At 40.2% G+C, this 21,677-nt stretch overlaps 1 protein-coding gene across 1 annotated transcript in view; it reads left to right on the top strand.

The window, feature by feature from the left end:
* CERS6 (ceramide synthase 6) overlaps nucleotides 1-21,677 on the top strand; it is a 206,732-nt gene that overhangs the window by 57,814 nt on the left and 127,241 nt on the right. Inside the window, exons 2-3 of the mRNA XM_067549300.1 lie at nucleotides 8,440-8,545; nucleotides 11,626-11,756. Coding sequence (XP_067405401.1) covers nucleotides 8,440-8,545; nucleotides 11,626-11,756 — 237 coding nt within the window. The remainder of the gene's footprint in view (nucleotides 1-8,439; nucleotides 8,546-11,625; nucleotides 11,757-21,677) is intronic.

Raw genomic sequence — 21,677 nt, 5'->3', positions numbered from 1 at the left:
ATGTTTCTGTAATATACATTTGCACAGCTCTGCTAGTGTGTATTGTACCACTACCTTCTACTGGACAGAATCCAAATAGCATAATCATCATGGAATCTAAACTGCTAAAAAAGTCAGAGATCATCTTTGAGCTCCTTTGGAGCAGATCTAATTAACCTCTATATAGTTGTAGATAAACTCCAAAAGACCAGGGTGTACAGAATAGCTATCAGTCACATCACAAGTGGCTACTGATTTACTTATTTAGTCATTTATTTTTTAATTGTAGCAGCAGGGTATCAAGATGCTATAGGAGAACTTTACGGTATACCACTGTCATTTAAAGTGCATTAATTGATCATGAAGGAATTCCTCGCTTCCTTATCATAACGAGAGAGACCCAAGAAAAACGCCCAGCCTTTTGTCCTGGTTTTGGAGAACTTTTTTCTTCCTTCTTTTCTATCGCATTCCTTCTTTTAAAGGAATATTGATATTATGGAACTTGGATAATATGTTTTTTCCACAGGAACAATACGGTATGAAACAATAAGTGCAGTAATAGGAAGCTTTACAATTTGTTTAGTTAAGGAAGCATCTTGCTGTGTGAGTTTTGAGTTGAAAGAAAATGTCTGTCTAAGAAAATGTCTGTCTAACAATAGAGGTGTCTAATAGGCAGTGCATTTGCCCAAAATATGGTCTGGGAGAGTTGTTTCTTGGACCATCTGGGAATCCACTAGTTGCAAGTTCAGGGAAAGACTCCATATGGAGTTAAATGGAAGATCTGTAGGTGAAAACGGGCCATGTGTCCCACCTACAGAAAGTTAGAGGAAAGTGTTATCTGCGTACCTGAAAATCCCATTAAAATATATCTTTGTTGAATGAAATCACTGTCATAATTGGACCTCTGGTGGCAGCAAGTGAATTGCATGTACTGCGGGGCAATTAACAATGGATAGTGTTTGTTTTATGCAAGGCTTCTACAGAGATGCATTGTATAAACAGACAGTCTAATCAAGAGCTCCATATTTGCTGGATTGTTTAAAGATGAGTAGATTGTCAGGTGATAAAATCGTTTATAGCTCTTGTAAGGTCCGAAATGGAAGTTGTACTGCAAGATAGGATCTTAATTTTGTGAGTATTTATACCACAATAAAACATTTCTCTGCCACAAGTCAGTTTGAACTTTTATGGGTATTATGTGTAGGCATTGGGAGAACAAGAGCTCCATAAGTCAGCTTCATTTTATTTAACAACCTTAAACCCCATCAGCAGATGAGTCTGTAGTTTAATGTTACAGAGAATCATATTAGAAGAGTCAGGGTATTTCTTCCCCCTTTTCCCACATTTGATGTTCTAAAATTGTTTGTTAAATATACATTTCTCTGCTGCTAATGAACATCAGTGTTCAAAGGAGTATAAGGATCAATACAAACATTTATAGTTAACCCTGGGATTCAAATCATGTAACTTGTGGCAATTAGTGGCACTAAGCTAAGAGGGGTTAGAGTAACTGATAAGGATCACTGTTACCCCCTAGAAGGAAATGGGAGAGATTCCCATAAACCAACCATAACCTTATAGTGAGGCATAGTTTGTTTTTAAAAACACCTCATTCTTTGTACAGTGACATTGCGTGAGATTCTTAGCTGTGCAGAAATGTCGGTGCAGCTGTACCAGTTTACATCAGCACAGGAACTGGTCCATTCATATTTCTGCAGAATAACTTTTTAAAGATCTCTCCAGATCACCAGGAGGGATGTTTATCACCGTGACAAGCACTGTAATCATAAGAGTGTGAAGAAGCAGCTGTGGAGATGGCTATCGCATCTGTTATTTAAGGGTCCAATTCTCCAGTTTTCACTGAAAGCTTTGCCTGAATAAATTCAGTTGGAGCTTGGCCAGAGTACAGACTTCAGGGTTGCTGTCTGTTGACAGGGAGGACGGGAGGACATTCTTGTCTCCTCTTATTCAAGCATTGTGACTGTTGTAGTGTGTGCAGGAAAAGGGATGGCTCCTTCCAGAGCAGCAATGAACAAGGACACACAGGAGCGAAAGCAGCCATTGCTCTCCTGTCCTGTGCTTGTTTTCCCCCTTTCTCAAAATCAAAACTTCGTTCTTCTAGCTTAGCATTCTCTAAAGTGCAAGGAGAAGACCAAAAATGAGTATGAATTATTGAAAAGTGAAGTTAATCAAATAGAATTCTGTTTATTTTCTTCCAGGGAAATATTTCCCCATGTTCACAATCTAATGAAGAGCCTAATTTTGCTGCAGGCATTGTGGGTGTGTATAAGAATAGAACTGGACTGAAAGTGTACAGTAGATATTAATGACACTATTTCTTTAGGAGTATGTGACATATTCAAAGTCACTTTCTGTATCTTGTATTTCCTGCATTCTATAAAGCTTTTTTTAATACCATGGTAAATAACTTTGAGATGTCACCTACAAAGAAGTCAAAGTGCAAGCTGGACTGCCTTCAGGTGTTATATGGTACCTGTAAAATACTTGACATATTTAAACTGAATGCAAAATAATTTTGGAATGCAGAGGCCAAGTGGTTCCCACTCAGACACTCTGCACTAAACTCAGATTGGAATTATCTGAACTGCTAGTTTGGCTGGCTACAGTGAAAGAGTCAAACTGCTTTTAAAACAAAGTTAGAATGTGTGTTCCGGACTTGGTTTAAATGTGGTTTCACCTCCATTCTGGTCCAAGGCTTAATTTGGTTCATGATGGGCCAAATTATCCTTTCATTTATCTTAGTGCAACTTCACTGAAGTTAACAGAGTTGAGAATTTGGCTTGTAGTTACCTTGGACTCACAGGATTAGAAGAGGGGAGAGAGTGGGCTAGATTCTGCCGCTTTACTCGTGTTGTGTTGTACCTGACTCTGTGAGTAGTACCACTCACTTACTGGGACTACTTTATGGAGTAAGGTGCCATACAGCATTTGTAAAAGTGGCAGAATCTGGCCTTCATTAAATTCTGACATAGAATATATTTATTTGGGAAAACACTGGCAATAGAATTTTTAAGCTTGAACTCTGATGTTTGGTTTAGGAATACAGGTTAAAGATTTATCACTAAGAACATAGTGAGTGACATGCAGATCACTGATAAAGCTTTTTTTTCCAAAGGCAGCTGACAGGACAAATTCAGGACATCACTGAATAAACTTTATGTACATTTTAACCTTGAAAAACAGGGCATAATACTGCAACGGAGGCAAAAGTAAGAGAATTGCAGTTTGAATTCCTTGACTTTTTTTTCTTAGCAAAACACTGTAGTAAGAAAGCTCTTAAATTTCACTAGATGCTCCAAATGCACATGAGTAAAGAGCTCACACAGCTGGGTGAAAATTTTTTGATGAATAGTTTTTGTTGAAAAACACAGTTCATGAAATTCATGAATTAACCAAATAGTTTTCAGCCAACATTTTAAAAAATTGGTTAGATTCACAAAATGCCTGGGGAAGGAGGAGACATCACTGCCCACCTTGTAACTTTTAGCCCACCAGTTAGGGCACTCACTGGGATGTAGGAGACCCATGTTCAGTTTCCCACTCTGCCTGATGTGATGCAGGGAATTGAACTTGGAAAGTGTCCCAACCACTGGACTATAGGTTATTGTGGATCAGGGCTTTCTTAATCTCTCCTGTTGAAACGGTTCCACTTTGCAATAATTTAAATATTCATTACAGTAGGGACTTGAACTTAAATCTTGCATATCCCAGATACGTGACCAAACCACATGGTTGTAGAGTAATTCCCAATGCCTATTCAAGTATTTTTATAAAAAATCCATTATTCACCCCCCTCTTCCTGCACATGTATGGATTGTTGTTCAGAAATGTTTAGCACTGCAGGTATGAAAAACACTACAGTTAGGTTTGCATTTTTCTGTTCATTTTACCATTTTTAATACATGAACTTTAGTCCTCAATTTTAGATTAATAATCCATTATGAACTTTCACAAACTTGCTTTAACTTTCTCAAGAGCAGGGGAATAAAAACGAGGGCACGCCAGGAGAGAAACCATCATGAAATTTTAAGCTTTAACAAACTCACTTCTCGCTATACATATTTTCATAGCAGCCAAATAGCAAACTATGCCTTGAATGATTTAGACAGTAAAAGACCGTGTACATTGCACAATTTCCCAAAATGTCTTGCTGTGCTCTGTGGAAGCGTTCTATAGACTTTAAAAGGCATAAACCAATGGAGACTATAGAAATTATGTGTTTGTTAAGGCAATTATGAAAATTTGTCAGGTATTCAGATACTACAGTAATGGTGGCTGAACACATTCCTAGCTTTGGTTCCTGTTTCTTTTGTGGCTGTAATAAGCACAGTAGAAATGTATTTTTTTTCCTTTACTTCAGTCCCTTACTTTTAAAGAATAAATTTTTTTTTCCTAATCCAGACTATATATCCTGTTCTGAACAGTGTGCATAATTGAACTTTCGGCTCCTTTTTTTTTTTTTTTTTTTTTTTTTTTTTAAATTTTAGGCTAACACTCTATTTATCCCTCTCTGTATCCCCCCCTCACCCCGCATGTTGATTAGCAAGGGAAGCTGTCATTTTAAGATTATGTGAGCCAGCTTGGAAATACAGAGTTAAATGAAGATCATATTGGCAGGAAGCTTGTTGGAGTTACACCTTTTAAAGTTTTGGCTGTTTTTGCCAGCTTTTGGCTCTTACAAATTGAACACATTTTTGGTTTATATAGTCTGTGCACTGCAATACTTTACCATCTGATTTATATTGTCTCAGAACAATGTAATTTCTTCACTCACGTGAGAGGTAGGTAGTAAAAAGACAGTTTGACACTTACTATCAATCAGGAGACTTTACTGAAAGGAAAAACTAACTTTTCAAATGCCTGGAAAATCCATCTTTGAAATGATCTTATTTTTATTTGTACTTATTTAGTTTTGCATCTTTGGAAGCTGCCATCAGCAATTAAGGCTGAGAGTGTGTTCCTTTGTGAGACTGACAAGTGAAAAAGTTGTCTCGTTCTTTTTATTTTCATTCCACCCACAGCCCTCTATCTTGTCTGTATTTATAAATTATATCTTTTGCTTGAAGAGCTTTATAAAATAGCTAGAATGCTGATTGACTTTCCCTTTGCTTTCCTTGTGATGTTCATCTCGTCTGGTTTTCTGCCTTCTCTTAGAGGAATCAAAAGAATTTCTTTAATTTTAAAGGGTTTTTAGTATAATACATGAATTTGGATGTTAAGATTCCCAGACTCTCAGAAAAGTAGCATCTTTAGCAAGAAAAAGGAGGATGTCTACCAAAGCTTAAAAAAATATATATTAGAGGTGGGAAATTAAATTTCTGAATTAAATATCCACATGAGTTTTGTTAAATCCTCAACTGCGTTTAGTTTATCAGATAAGTGGTAGTCAGCATTGGTTTTATTCTATTTGTGTCTGGCTAACGAATGCAACCTTTCTTCTCTTTCCTTTGTCAGCTATGCTTTTGTCACCTTGAGCTTTGAATACTACACCTTAAAACCATTTGGGAACTGAAGCTCATCCAGAATGCAGCTGCACATCTCTTAAGTGGAGTTTCTCAATGGAGTTTCTCATAGTAGACAAATGCTCTGTATTCTGCATTAACTGTCTGTTAGTTTTAACCTATAAAGCTCTAAATGGCCTGATATCTGATCATCTATATATTTGTCTAGACTAGAGGATTTTAGTACTTCAAACACCTGCAAAACTTATAAAATGTCTTGTATCCACACACACAGCCTTAGTCTACCCTAGGAAAAAAAATCAGATGCACAATCTAGTGCTGGTGCAGCTCCTTCCATGGTAGCCGTGAAAATTGTAGTATAGACAAGGCCCAGGCATTTAAACACTCTTTTGGGGCTTGTCTACACTTACCTGAAGATTCGGCGGCAGTCAACGGGAGTTATGCAAACTACGCAGAGTAGCTTGCGTAACTCATGTCGACTGCTCTGCTTCCCTTCTGCGCGCTGTCTACACTGCGCTGTGCCAATGGGAACAGCGTTCCCATCGACACAGCGCTACGCTACTTGAGGGAGTGGTTTACCGGCATCGACTTCCTGATCGATTGAGCGGGTCTACACTGACCACTCAATCGGTCCAGAAAGATTGATCTGGCGGCGGTGAATTTGCCGCTGTTAGTATAGACATAGCCTTTGTCCTTTCTCAGAGTAGGGGCCCTCTCTACACTAAACTATGCTTCCATCACTATTACACTGTGAAACTATATTAGAGGCAGAAGGTGTGTCCAAAATTTGCCAGTGAAGAGACAGCAAAAAGTGTATGTTTGTAACCATGCACAAGTATTACCAGCACTGTTGCAGTTGCATTTCTTCCAAGCAGTTGGAATAGTACACCATTGTTACATTCTGCCCCAGGAATCTACACCATAGCATTGCCCATACAGACTGAAAGCCTGATGCTATGGACTCTCTCAGTGCAATCCTACAAGTCTATTGTTAAGACTTGAATGAGTTCTCTGGTAAAAGCTTCAGAGCAGTTCAGATATATCACTTGTAAACGATCAGTGCTTGGATATAAATATACAACTTACATTTTACAAGAAGAAAATGAGACAGGGCAGAAGAACTGCAGCTCCACTCTCCTGCTCCCATTGAACTCAAGGGTTGAAACTCCCATTGACTTTGCTGTTGAAGGATCAGATCCTAAGGCAATGTATTTAAACTATGTGTAGCCTCATTCTCCCAATTGATTCTACAGCCACTGGCAATGTGATTAGAACACGATTGCTACAACTGATGCAGATTTTATCCAAACTGATAACTATACGAGAAAGTGCATGTCAAATTATAAAATATGGAAGTCCAGTAACAAATTAAGTGATCACATTGCGGGTTTCTTTTCAGTCCACGAATACCCACCAAAAATGGCTTCAGGCTCTAGCATTTGCTGTCAGATGCAAATGTTGCATGATTCAATATGAATTTTTTGTGACAGGATTGTTCGTCAGAGCACCATGAAAGTGTAAATGTAAACAAGCTACTTTAATGCAGATTTCCTCTGACTCACTGTCTATTTACCTCAGGTTTTTTTTTTAAAGGAGGCATGTGCTGTAAACTTGTGAACCTATTAAAAGTTGAACTAGAATCTGAAACCAATCAGTTTTCTTTAGCGAACATCATTGCTGTAATCAATGCAATAAGATTTATTTTGCATCACCTATGCTATATTTAGGAAAACACAATTTCTGATCAAAACAGTCTTAGCGTGGTGTTTGAATATTGATCCACATTTGCCTGCAGTTGTATCCAGGGGGATAAACACAGAGTTATTTCTTATCTACCTAGTGTGCTGTTTTTTGTTACTTTGTTGAATTTTTAGGACATTATGCAATATCTTTAACGGCAAATTGAGAATCATTCAGCATATTCAAACACAAAGCGGCTAGAAGCTTGGGGAGCTGGATGGTTTCGGTGAGGGGCGGTGGAATACAGCTCTCACCTCTACTAATTATTTATTATTTGTATTACTTTAGTGCGTAAGAGCCCCAGTCATGGACCAGGGCCCCATTTGTGCTAGTTGCAGTACAAACACAGAACAAAAGAATGACCCCAGCTCCAAAGAGTTTACAATCTAAGCGAAAGCTTACAGTCTAAAATCTGTGGTTTAAATTTGAACCATTTAAGTAGTGTGTTGAAATCCATCCAAGTATATTTTTGCAGTGGGATAAATTTTTCATTACATAGATTGTAGCCATATGACTTATTACAGCCTTCTGTGAACAATGGAATAACTCTAGGAATATTTTTCCTCTTTATGTTCAAGGATGTTATTGGGCTACATGAAGATTTTATTATAAAGTATATATAATTTTAGTCTTTCTGGGCATGTTAACAGCTGGACTTGAGCTTATAGGAGGAGACGATTGGTATTTTCTGAGTTGTGTTGGTCAAGCAAGTCTGAGGCTGTCAGATGTTAAAAGTTGTGTCCTGATTGTCCAGGGCACAAAAGCAGTTCTGTGTTCATGGCTAACCTGGGGCCTAGTTAATAAAGAGGCAGTAAGGTGGGAGAGGAAATACGTTTTGCATGCGTATCACACGCAGCAGTCTCCTCTGGGTGCCCTGCTTTTTCTGTACGCTCTTCTTTTCTGATGGTCCTTCTCTCACTTTTAGTTCTGCTTTTTCTTTTAGGCCTCCTGCCAATGCTTTGAACAAATCCCTGTTTCACATACTCCACAGCATTGCCCTTCCTCATTCAAATCCACGCTTAAAACCCCTTATTCTGTGACATTTTCTTCCACTGATGCATACACTTATACATACTTGCATTTGAACTATTATCCTGTGTATTGCAGTTGTCTGACACTGTAGAAATTTCAGGACTGGGACCGTCGTCTTTTTAGTGTTTTCACGTTTATGGCGTGATGATAGCAGTAAATAACTGAAGAATCTCATTTGATTTTTTTCCTCTTTATTTTGTTATAGGTTTATAGCTAAACCCTGTGCCTTAGGTCTTAAAGTCCAGGCCAATGGACCACAGAAAGCTCAACCTAATGCAATTCTGGAAAAAGTTTTCACTGCAATTACAAAGGTACAGTATTTATCTAGTATGTTAGTTTTATAAAATGTGATATGATGCTTTGAAATCGATCTGCATAAAGTCAAGTTGTTTAAAGTGAGTCAAAGAACTGTTAATGCTATGTTAAGAGATTTCACAGTTAAAAGCCAAAATTGCAAATATAAAGTGTCCTTTAGCCATGCTGGCTTTGCAACTTGGCCAAGCCCTTCATGGCATACATGTCACAAGATGAACAGTAACATAGCGAGCTACACATTTAACCAGGAAAGCTGTAATAGAAAATACTCCATAGGTATCATGTGACCGCCTTCATTAATGTTCTTTTTTGTATTTTAACTTTTTGTGTGGGGAGGGCAAGGGGGGTTGGACAAAGAGGGGAAAATTTTACTCTTTATTAATAATGTTAGTATTTCAATGTTCCAGATAAGGATTTGAGGTTCACACCTCTCAGGTGAATTGGGGGTGATGGGGTACTATTGGTTGGCTCATATCTGTTTGTATCGTGATAGCTCTACTTCACAACAGAAAAAGCTAGGAAAATAATTTTTAACAATGAAGTTTTAGAATTCTGTAGGATGCAGCAAAACAATTGGGAAGCCCTAAACTCATTTTTGCCCCTTTATGCCACTATTTTCTCTTGCCCATTAGATAAAAGCTGTAGGTTTCTGTGTGGGTTTTGCTGATGAAACATTTACTAGTTGTCTTAGCAGCAGTTCCTGGCATTTCTGAGCCTCCTGATCAGCCTAAGCAGCAAGAATGTGGTGATGGCAGTTGTTTCCTTCGTCTAAAGATCTTAGCATATGCCCCACTTCTTTTGGACAGATATGAACTTTCTGACCCTCTCCAGTGTGAAGAAGCTTTTCTCTGCTTTTAGTCATCCTTCCCACTTTACATTAACACCAACCTGTAGATAAACATATCAGCTGGCCTAGAGGACTTTGCAGGCATCTCCTTCACAAAGAACAAAATCAGGATTTCATACAGGCCATTTTGTCGGTTAAAATTACTAGAGGTGGTGTCAAAGAGGATGAAATATGCCAGGAGAGCGCTAGGAGATGCCCAAGCATCTTGCATCAGGGGCGCTAATCTCCTCCTTGGTTTGGGAATAGGTGCCATGCTCACCATTGCATTGGTACATTTTGGCAGCATACTTGCAGAGAGTTGCTCAGATACACTTGCCTTTCTGCAAGACTCAGCAGATCTACTCTCTCTTGGATTCAGGGGGAAGGGGAAAGGGAAAGGAAAAGTTTTACAGAATAACAGACTCTGAGACCCTGTAGAAAAATACAGGGCTTCTCTGTGTTAAGCTTCAGTCTAATTCCTGCTGAGTTATGTTAACTGGTTTGTACAACTGGCTCCAACAAGAATATAATGGAGAACGGGAAGCCCGATTAGAGTTCCAAAGGAATGTAGATACTTACATGGTGGCAAGAAAGTGGCTGATGAGCCTCTGCCTCTGGCAGGTGCTTGACACTCACTGGTCCAGTGCCTGTTGCACAGCCCATGAGACGTGTGATAGTCTGGCAACGTGCCAGGACTGCACAGAGTGTGGGGCAGGCCTCACCCCAGCAACTTGGTAGTGCTGTTCGGCCAGCTACACTTACAAGCCACCCTCGGCAAGTGGGTCATTTTTGCTACATGCCAGATGCTACAGTCATACCCAGGCAAAACTCCCACTGGCTACAATTAATGCTCTGCCTATATAAGCCCTCTGAGTCTCGACTCCAAATAATTTTTTTTTAAACTGAAAAACAAATGGCAGAACTGATTTAAAATTAAGCTTTAGGGGGAAAAATACCCTTTCCTCCCTGGCACCCTTCCCTGGGGACTCAGATACCGAATTTCATCCTGGAGGGGACTTTATTTCAGGTTTATTAATCTGTGGAGTTTTAGGAGTTTATATCATGGAAACTTTCACAGGGTCTTAATGCAAGCAGCACTTGCATTTCATCCACCGTATCAAATTGGCTTATAGGAGCAAATCTTATTCCCAGGAAAACAGATGCACAGAGTGAATTGTCAGGATAACTTTTTTTAAAATATGACGGAGGATATTTGAATGTGCTTTGTGTGGAAGATTGTACACACAGCATCAATGGACAATTCGAAATGTGTTCTTTACCCCTGTTTCCCATGTAGTGCTCAGGTCAAGGAAATTTTAATTTTCCTTCATTGTATGTGTGCTATAGTATGCAGAGAAACTTCCAGTCCAGTCTAATAACCGTCATGTTTGCTGCTGTTGAAAATGACTACTTAAAGCTAATTTTACTGAACACATCTGTCTCCATTGCCAAGATTTCCTAAAGAATACTTTAAAAATCAATGACAATGTAGTTTTTGAATATTAATATACAGGAAAATGTATTTCTGTCAGTGTAACTGTTAACATGACTGAGAGGATAGTTCAATCAGTTACGCATATGCAGAAGGATGGAGAAGAGAAGACTCATGCTGAGGGGTTTGGCAGGCCCCATTGCTCAAGAAGTATATAACATTTGATAGGCAGTGAGTGCTAGAGATGAGGTTGCAGAAAAGGTTTTAGTTATAACTAGGTGTGGAAAAATCAGATTTTTGTTGGTAAATATTAATTTCACCAAGCACACAAACTGATGAATAAATATATTTCCATTGATAATAATGAAATTTTAAGAAAAATGCTTCTTAAGAACCTAATAGAGTTTGATTTTAAGGATACTTATTTTGTATATTCTGTTGTGATGTTGACAATTTGTGTTTTTAACAGTTATAAAACTTTAACATTTTGAATCTCAAAGTCATTAAATAATTTTCTGACCACTCACTTGTCTGAGTCACCTGTAAGTTTGTGCAAGTTTGAGAATTTAAATAGACAAAAATAGAAAAAAGCTTTAAAATAAATATTGATAGTATCCATTGATCTATACAAATTTCAGTTCAGACAAGTTGTCCATGAAGTTGGCAGAGAGCTATGGTAGACCCTCTAAGTCCTAAGGGTACAGTAGGATTGACTTCTTTATGACCAGACTTGGGGGTCTAAATTTAAAACGATATTCTCATATCTGTTGAGAAGATAAAATGCACCTGCAGTCATTCCATGACTTTCTGTTCTGTAGCATCCAGATGAGAAGAGACTGGAAGGCCTCTCGAAGCAGCTGGACTGGGATGTACGCAGTATTCAGCGTTGGTTTCGACAAAGACGCAACCAGGAAAAGCCCAGTACTCTTACAAAGTTCTGTGAGAGCATGTAAGGAGCTGTTCTTTCTTGTGTGTTTTAGGATGTGCTTCCATGGTTCTGTCCTTTGTTGCTAAGGGCCCCAGTTTGAATGTTTCTCCCCAAAAAGAAGGAATTAATTTATCCTTGAATGGAAAGAATCCTCTTTTCTCAAAGGAAATCAGATAGGCACTTGAAGAGCGCAGGAGCGAAAACAGACTGAAAGGATCCTTTAGGATGTTATTGAAACAATACATGTAAGTTAAATTGTGGGAAGTTTAGAGACATTAGAACATAGAAAGGGAAATGAGACTGATGATGCAAAGCTATGGGCATGGCAGGCTAATTCCTTGTGGCATAATCACTTGGAAATCTTATTTGTAGCTATGATATATTCAACTTTATATCACAGTTTTGAAGCAATATAATTTGAAAGAAGCTAGAGGTGGGGCGATGGACATAAAGACCTATTGGGTCATCCCTGTTGTCAGTGCAGGATGATTTCCTGATCTGTCATTTTCTAGAACTTTTTTCTGATCCAGATTTTATAACTCTGAGCAATTTAAGCCCCACCACTTCCTTTGGGAGGTTATTCCACAATGTACTTGAGTTTACTTTTAGGAAATCTTTTCTGATACCTGTTCACTTTAAAACCAGATCTTCTCATAACAAGCTTTTGTTAGATAGAACCCCATTGTTTTCGGAATCTGAATTACATTTCCATTCTGACAAGATTTAGTGTATTAACACTTAATCTGTACTGAAGGAGCCTTGAAAATTAAATCTACTTAGAATGTTAGAGCAATTTTTTCCTAAAAGGAACTAAATGATACAGTTACCTGATCATGAATGTTAAGGAAGAACATTAGTAGCTGTGTAAGGTGCTTTCTTCTTTCTTCTGTTTCATTCCAAGAACCAGCCCAGTGGTACTGATGTAACAGGTTGCTCTGTAGGCATGGGAGGTCATACGTTTGAGGCAAGATGACTCCCTCCGGGTCAGGAGACGTGGCCAAACACTGTGGGGGCAGGAAAGAATTATTGGGCATACAGTTTCCCGCACACTCTTTCTGGTCCAGCAGTCACATTATTGCTGGTTCGAGAGTCCACTTGTGCCTCCTGTTAGCCAGGGAAAAGCTTCTGGGTAGCAGATGTCAGCAGAGGTAGAAAAACATAAGCCACACAAGGGAAATGTGTAGAGCAACACTAAGATCTGCCAAACACGCAGAACCCTGCTGACGTTGGTTCACAGTATTTTAAAATCACCTCATGATTCTTAAGAGCTTTAACATTTCATTCTCATCTCCAACGTGAGATCTTTCTCTGTCTTAGGGTTTCCTAAACTCTGTTTTAGCATTCCCTCCCCTGCAGGATGGGTCAGAATCTGGCTCCTAATAAATAACAGTGGGTTCATCTGGATATTTATTCTCAAAATAAACACAAATATGATACACTAATAGCAGCTTTTCATTTATATTGAGACAAGGACTGAATGGGAATGAAAGTCTGAAGGTGTTTCTATTAAGTAGATTGGCCCTCTAACTCAGAGAGCTGGGATGATTTAGCATATAAAACATGACAGAGTGACAGTGCAATTGCCTGTTAGATAAACAGAGGCACTTCTTCATCAGGGCTCATAATTTCTTTTTCACATTTAGAGCTAAAATCCATTGTTTTAATATTTAAATAATATCAGGGGTAAGATTCTGGATAAACATGGAGACTTCTTGATGGCAGAAGCTGGTGATCTTAATGGAGTTACTCATTTTAATTTGCAGAAGAATCGCATTTTGTTGTTGTTAATGACTTTAATGAATTTTCCTCGGGGATTGTCATTTTAAATTTGTACGCTGACCCCATAGTGCTTGGGAAAGGACAGGGATCTTAGCAGCTTTCTAGACATTTGCCACTGTTTTGTACATTGAATTTTTGGTGTTTTGCTGGATGGTTCCATAACTTGGGTCAAATTTTGCTCTTTTACACCACTGGGCCTGAACCAGTGTAACTGGGAGTGGATTTTGGCTCTTCATTCTGCAAGTGAAAAGGAAGCAGTGAAAAGTTTGCAACTGAATTCAACACAGAAAGATACTTGTAGAGTACTTTTTTGCGTGCAGGTTCATCACTGATTTACATTTTATGCAGTTCTATTGATTTCATGGGGGGTAATTGGTGCTGCATTTGAGCCACATTGTGAAAAAGGTGTGTGAAGAATGGACAATGCAGTTGGAAAAAAAGTGCAGCAACAGGATAACCTTTTTTGGAGGAGGGGAGTGAGTTAATTTAAAAAAAAATCCTCAATAAAACATTACATTTTGATCTCATTTTTAACAGCAAGGCAGTTAATCTATACCAACAAAATGAAATGTCAGTTTTATTCAACAAAGAGCCATTGGGCAATACTGGAATATAAATATTTAATAGCAAAAATAATAATGCATGCAGCTCCAGATGAAGCCAGGTGACATCTGTAAATATTGACAATTGGATAGAGTCTCAGCAGAGTACTGAGTGTGGGTCAAATTTTGTCTGCATGTGATTCCAGGAGAGTTCAGTGGCTGTGGCCTGTGTTATCCAAGGGCAGAAGTTGGCCACATGTGTACAGGTAGTATGAGAACACACTCTTCCAGCATTCAGAATGCCCAGTGATATCAGTAATGATGTAATGTACTGCATCAAATGGTAATCAGGCCACAAAGTGGCATGTCAAGATTTTGGCCCATCTATTTACTATGGATAGAGTTGTTGGAAGTTAATTTAAATAACATGCTAAATCACTGTAGACAGTCCCTTCCCAGTATCAGTCATTCATTTGTTACCTGGTCCAATGCATATCCATCTACATCGGGGCAGCTGGGGCAGTGCCCCCCACAGAAAAATTAACAAATTTGGAGTAAAAAGAAAAAAAAATCTCCATCCCAATTCTGTGGATTATGCACAACTATTAATTTAACAGGATAGCTTTTTGTAGATGAAGAATCCATTTATGGTCAGCTGCTTTGGAGCCCCAGGCTGCATAAAGCACATGTTCATTTTATGAGGCAGGGCAAGGGCGGGGAGGGTGTTGGCTCCAAAACTGCACCGGCAAGAATTTGCGGAACATTCCAGTATCCATAGGAGAGCATAGAGGGGCTCTTTGGGAAGTTTCCTTAAGTAACAATTATGCATGGAGCTAAGGCAAAGTAACGGTGATTTCCTCCAGATAGGTTTGGCCAATTTCTGACACTTTTCTCCTAGGAATAGTCTCATCCCTGCCAGCAACTGAAATAGATGTACTGCACTTTGGAGATATAGTAAAAGCACATTTGTCAAATGTAGAGCTGATAAAAAAAAATGTTACAAAACTTCTTTTTTCCATAGAAAAATGCTGTTTTGTCAAAATCAAAATATTTCTCAGGTCCAAAATTGAATTGCTGGAGATAGAGACCCACTCCATGATAGGCAATAGCCCAGTGGTTAGGACACACGCTGTTGAGCTAAAGGGACAGTTTCTTTCTGTGGCCCAGTGACTATTTAATTATTTTATACAAAGTGGAACAGATCCAAAGGGTGTTGGGGAGAGACAGATTGTATAGCCTGGTGCTTATGGCACTCACCTGGGCTACTAGATTCAAGTCCTTCGTTCAAAACATGTAGAGCAAGACTTAGCTGCGATGTGGGAGACCCACTTCAAGTGCCCCAACCGCTGGGCTGTTAGCTGTTCTGGAGCATATATGTGTATGTATCTGTCTCTCTCCCTCTCCCCCAGAAATTATTTTGAAAGATCTCTGTTCTGTTCCACAGTGAAACAAAAACAAATTTTCAAACCTTTGGCTTTTTTTCAGAAATGAAATTGTTGTTTTCCATCCAGGCCAATCAGATGCCCAGAGGAAATAGCACATGGTGGGCTCTACGTTGCTAAGAGATAATGAGAAACATTGCTAAGAGATACATTGCTACAGCAATAAGAGATGCTAGTATCTTCCAGCAATGTTACTGTGATAACGTGATTTGTTATCATAGACCCAAAACAGTGATAGCAACAAGGTGTTTTAAGTCCCAAGTCTATGGCTTCCTCCTCTAAGAAATAGCTACCATCCATAGGTGCTGGGACTAGCAGTGCTGGTGCTTCTGCACCCCCTGGCTTTAAGTGGTTTTCATGATATACAGGGTTTACAGTTTGGTTTAATGGCTTTCAGCACTCCCACTGTACACATTGTTCTAGCACCCCTGCTACCATCTGATTATCATGATTCTCACGACTGCACATAGCAAGCTACTGTGAATGGTTCTTTAATGGTATTGCACATCTAGGAGTTCAGATGCTATGGAGATGAGTGCCATGGATATTCCTATACCTAAAACCAAATAAATAAAACCTAGCATAACTCTTTCAAATTGTAGGGGAAAAATTGAGATATGTGGTGTCACTTGAGAAGAATAGTGTAGTCTGTTTTATTTTAAGTGTCCAAATGAGGATTATTTTAGATAAGTGGGTTGTTTCATCAATAATCCGATCATTTACAATTTGTGCGTGAGAGTTAACAATGAGTTCTTGTGTAGTAAGTGTGAAGGGCATCCATTAGTTATAACCTCAGCTATTTTGCAATTCTCCAGCATGCTTAGGCATTTAATAAACCTGATTGTATTAGCTGAAGCAGAGGGAACATGCAAAATTAAAGCTGCCTCTTCTTTTGTTGCTTTGTGGGAATTTGTTTTGGCGCCAAAAGCTACTGACATTGGTCTTTTCCTGCCATAACAGGTCCAGTGATTTAAGGATAGAGAATTTATAGGGAATTGCTGTACATGCTAAGTAGGTGTGGGATCTTCTTCCATTCTGGCTTTCTGGACTGCTCATGTTCTCTGTTATTCTTTTTCCCTCTCTTTCCACTAAGGGCCTTTTAGTTACTTCCATTGATTTCAATAGGAATTGGATCAGACCCTCACTGTCCTCTGTTTTGTGTGTATACAGCATACAAAGAAACCTGGAAGGGACTGTGACAGACTGATAATTTCCTGCAATGTCCTGAATGAACTTTGTTGAATTAGGGGTTGTATTGAATTAAAAGTCCAATGAATTAAAAATATAATTGTGTATATGTTATCGGAGAATTGGGCGGATGTAACCTCTCTGGAAGACTGGCTACTTCAGTCTCTGGAAAGTATTATGAACTTCAAAGGGCTTTTTGGAACAATATGTGTGAAGTGGATTTAATAGGAAGTACTTGGGGCTGGGGAATGCAAATGATCCACTTCCAATCGGCCCTTTCAAACCGTGCCCTGGGGAGGAAAACTCATTGTCTGTATAAATCCAGAGTAAATCCTCACCTTGAATGCTGCATGCAGTTCTGGTCACCCCTGCTCAAAAAAGATATATTAGAATTGGAAAAGGTAAAGAGAAGGGCAACAAAAATGATTAGAGGGATGGAACAACAGGGATGGAAAAATGATTAGAGGGAAGGAAGATTAAAAAGACTGTGACTGTTCAGCTTGGAAAAGGATGACTAAGAGGTATATGACAGAGGGCTATAATAACTTCCTTACTTCTCCATGCCATTAATGATTTTATTTACCCCTTCCCATAACACAAGAACCAAGGGTCACCATCCAATAAAAATGGCTATCCAGCCTCTTTTTGGAAGCCTCCAGTCAAGGAGCTTCCACTGCCTCCCTAGGCAGTCTCTTCCATTGTCCTACTATTCACACAACACATAGTCAGCCTATGGGACTTGTTGCCAGGGGATGTTATGAAGGCCAAAAGTATGACTGGGTTCAAAAAAGAATTAGATAAGTTCATAAAGGATAGGTCCATCAATGGCTATTAGACAAGACCCATGCTCTGGGTGTCGTAAGCCTCTAATTGCCAGAAGCTGGGACTGGAAGACAATGGATCACTTGATAATTGCCCTGTTCTGTTTGTTCCCTTTGAAGCATCTGTCATTGACCACTGTCAGAAGACAGGATAGTGGGCTAAAGATGGACCAGTGGCATCGACCACTGTTAGAAGACAGGATACTGGGCTAGATGGACCACTGGTCTGACCCCATATGGCCATTCTTACATTCTTGCTAATTACCTGCTCCGGATCAAAGACTCCTGAACTGTATAAAGGGTGGACTAAACATGTTATGAGCATGCTTGTTTCGAGCCGAAGCTATGATGAACTTTATACCACAAAAAATAAAACCTTGGGTGGGATTTAGACAGACTGCTCTAGCCAAGCCCATGTTAGGGTTGGGATAATGTCTGGTAAGCTTATTAGCATGTGTGTAGGTTCTTTTATTGTTTGCAGTAAGTTTTGTCTGTAGTGCTTTTACTTTAAGACTAAAATAGGCTTGCATAAAAAGAGCTCTGTGGTATCTACCTGTAGACAGTCGCATTGTTAACCATTTCCGAAGAGAAACAAGAGGTATATTTGGGCAGCCTGTCTCTGCTAGGAGTAACACAGCAAAGGCAGGAAACTGCAGCCTGGAAATATCTCAGTCAGGAGGAAGTGAAGTGCAGGTCTTCACCCAAGAAAGTCAATGCCTGGGGAGCTGGAAGCCTGAAAGAGGGTGCCTTTGCTGGACCACTGAAAGAAAAACAGGTGCAGTTGCCCTGAACTATGACAGCGACTACATGGAATCTTTTCTGAAGCATAATAAACAGCTTCAGGAACTATGTTTTCAGCATTATACAAGCCAGCAAACTTCCAAAGTGGAAGAAAACTTAGGGGCTTACAAATGTATCAGGTTTGGCCTACAGTTGGGAAAAACAAGACACAGTAAATTACAGTGGCATTTTTTTCATGTCTTGTGGCTGCAGGAGTGTGACAGGCTAGAGTGTTTTTTGTTGAAGAGGTTTGTGCTGCCTTGAAGGAGTGACTAGAAAATATATGGCCAAAGGCATGCGGTCAAATTACAGTGGGAGAAGTGGAAAAAATGGAAATGTAAAAGAATGAAGAGCATTGGGCTTTTTCACCTGTCTCTGAAAGAAGATGGATTACCAATGTATTTGTGCATACGTGTACTGTGAATTCAGGAGAAGGAAGAGGGGCTCCCTGTCTTGTAGGAGGAACATTCATGGCCAGAATATTATCCATCCTCAAGCAAGAAAATTATGATTGCTTCTCCTTCTTTCTTGTTTTGAATGATATATCTTTTTTCCAAGTGAAATATTATATTAAGGCCTACAGTAAAGAGACCGGTTTGTTGTAGCCTTTGATGTAAACTTTTTATGGTAGGTCATGACCTGATGTTCTTTTCACTTTTTCTTGAACAGCACAATAATTCCATTTACGGGATCCTAGTGGTGAAATAAATTGGGGGGAAGATGGAGACAACTGCTTTGCATGTCGAGAATTCTGATCTGTGGAGGTGGGAGTCCTAACAGAATGCATACGGACTCATCATTTGCATCACTGTATGGTACATTAATGAAGTAGAAAAATAGAAGGCTGTGCTGCAGTCCCACAGAGATTATGCCCTTGAACCACTTGGGTGCAGCCAGTCAGGACTCTAGTGCTTTGGAGTCTGCCTTTCGGGTCTCCACACACCAAAGCCGCAGCCTCTTGACTCTGGACCCATAGCGTTCAGCACTCCTGCTCTGCCTGGAACTCTCCCTCCTGTACCCCGCTTGGAGGGGTCCCAGGGAGTTCCTCCATGCCCAAAGGGCCATGCACCCCACCTTGCAGTCAGAAGCGATTCACAGCCAGCGTGAAAGTCAGAAGGTTTTATTAGTTCTCAGGTTCACATCATAGAAAGACTTTGCTTGCTATCAGCTTTAACTAGGAGTTACAGCAGCAACTAACTGGAGAGCCCCATTCTTGGGGCTCCCTCCCCACCAGGCCCCCAGGGGGGACTGCCCTCTTCCCCCAGGTACCCTCAGAGCTGTCCCCTCGCCCCTTCCAGTCCTTTTGTTTCCTTCTCGAGCAAGGTGGCCACTCCTCCTGGTCTTCATCTGCCACAACCTGTTCCAGCTGGCTGATTCAGGAGGACAAAGAGGTCTGGCCGTCGAACATGTAGCTGGGGAAGGCCCTTTTGCCCTCCAATGGCCTCTACATTGATTATACACCCAGGTCCCATCACCATCCCATCGAACGTAAGAAACATATTGCACTCAGAGAACTCCCCCAAAATACCTCTACTTCGTCACATAGACCACTTAAAGCACCTAAAATATGTGACTCTGTGCTGGGTGGAGGGGTGTTGGTGGGGGATGTGGAATTTGTTCAGCTGAAAAGCCAACTTTTTTAAAATATCTAAATTCTCCATCTATCATAGTAGCTTCATAGACCTCATCATAGAAAGTGGGTTAAAAGATCCATTTACAAACATGTGGCATAGCTGCAGTTCTTACAGGCCCAAACTTATTTTGGGCAACACAGCATGAGGACCTAAAAGTATACGACTAGAAATACCCATGGCATGGATCATAATGAGTTCGTTTTCGGGTCCTCAAAACTAATCTTGCAGGGGCCCTCTGAAATCTTGCCAGCCCTCCAAGGGCTTATACTGCAGGTTTTGGACACTGCAGGAGCCTAAATATTGTAGCAGGTACAATAGCTACAAAGTTAATCTGCCTTAACTTTGCTCCCCAGTTTTTCTGATGCTGCTGAAGGCACTGCTTGTAATTACTCTGACTTTGGAAGAATTTGGCCAGTTCAGAAAAGCTGACTCTTCAGTTGACCAATATATTCTGTGAAGTAAGAGCTACTTTAAAACTTGCATCCCCTGTTACGCTTGCTGCTTAGTCAGCTGTGAAGTAATAGGAAGCAACTCCATTACAATTCTGTTTGATTCAATGACCTTCGATTTGCAAGCAACAGAACATGGTGAATGGCATTATAGGTCTGTGTAAGTTTCTGATTCATCGATACAAATATTGAATCACTTCATCTAAGATATAGTGGAAGACTAACCAGTGTTTCATAAGCAGAAAGAACAAGGGGATGTGATCTGTAAAGCAAATGTTGCTAGATGTAGGGCAAGTGGCTGTCACTTTGCATTCTGAGTGCATACATGCAATATGGAGAGAAATTGGGTTATTATCGCAAGTGGAGCAGTTTTAGTTTGGTTTATTTGTGGGAAACTATGGGGAACTGTACTGTAAGAGCTAGTTGGAACCAGTCATATTATGCAGAAGGCCCATGTTGAGGAGTGCTGATCAGTTAGAACTGGGGCATGGAATGAAGCAGACTCGTCAGACTCCTTGGCACTGAGCAATCATGGACATCACTGTAGTGACTGCAAACTACAGGTGAAATGTTTATGCATCCAGGCTCCGCTGCTCCTTCCCTTTCTGAATCTCCATCAGATTCTGTTCCTTTTCCACTTTCCTGATTGGCTCCTGCTCCTGTTGAGACATCTCACTTCATGACCAACCTCACAATGGGTTCTTTCTTCCTCCATCTGCAAGAAACAGGCCCTATTTCGCCATTCAGGAGGCTGAGGGCAAAATTCAGAAGCAGGAGCAGGTACATCTGTAAAGGAGTATGCCTACCGCCCTCTGCTTTACACCTCTCCTCTGGATTTAGCCCTGAGTCTAGATCTGAATTATTTGAAGGTGTACTTGGGAGAGGTTAGAAGAGCCCTCCCCGCCCCCCATTGCGGTGCAGAGTGTCAGGAAGGAAGGCCTGCAGCTGAGCCTAGCTAGCTCTGGGACCAACTTGCTCTGTCTCCAGGTTGTTTAATGAATGCCGATGAGCTACATTAGAACTGCCTGGTTGGCTGAAGGGAACCAAGAGGTGTGCTCCTAAGGCCAGCAGCAGGTAGCTGGCTGCTCAGTGCTTATGCCTGCAGCTATGATTGCTTTCCTTGTTCCCAGCCTTGCTCCCTTGCCTAGCTTCTGATTCCAACTCCAACCTTTGGTTCTGACTCCGGCTCTAACTAGTTGGTCAGACAGCCCAGGTCTTGATTTCTGACACAGAGAAACCATATCTGAGGTAAAACAGGTGGGAGGTGCTGTGCACAGCAGCATTTGTTAACACTGGGCTGACTGTAT

The sequence above is a fragment of the Emydura macquarii genome, unplaced genomic scaffold (genome assembly GCF_026122565.2).
Source record: "Emydura macquarii macquarii isolate MOO-44397 ecotype Brisbane River unplaced genomic scaffold, CSIRO-AGI_Emac_v2 contig_1253, whole genome shotgun sequence".
Lineage (NCBI taxonomy): Eukaryota > Metazoa > Chordata > Testudines > Chelidae > Emydura > Emydura macquarii.
The sequence above is the reverse complement of the archived record's forward strand: the minus strand, read 5'-3'. Positions and strand labels throughout refer to the sequence as shown.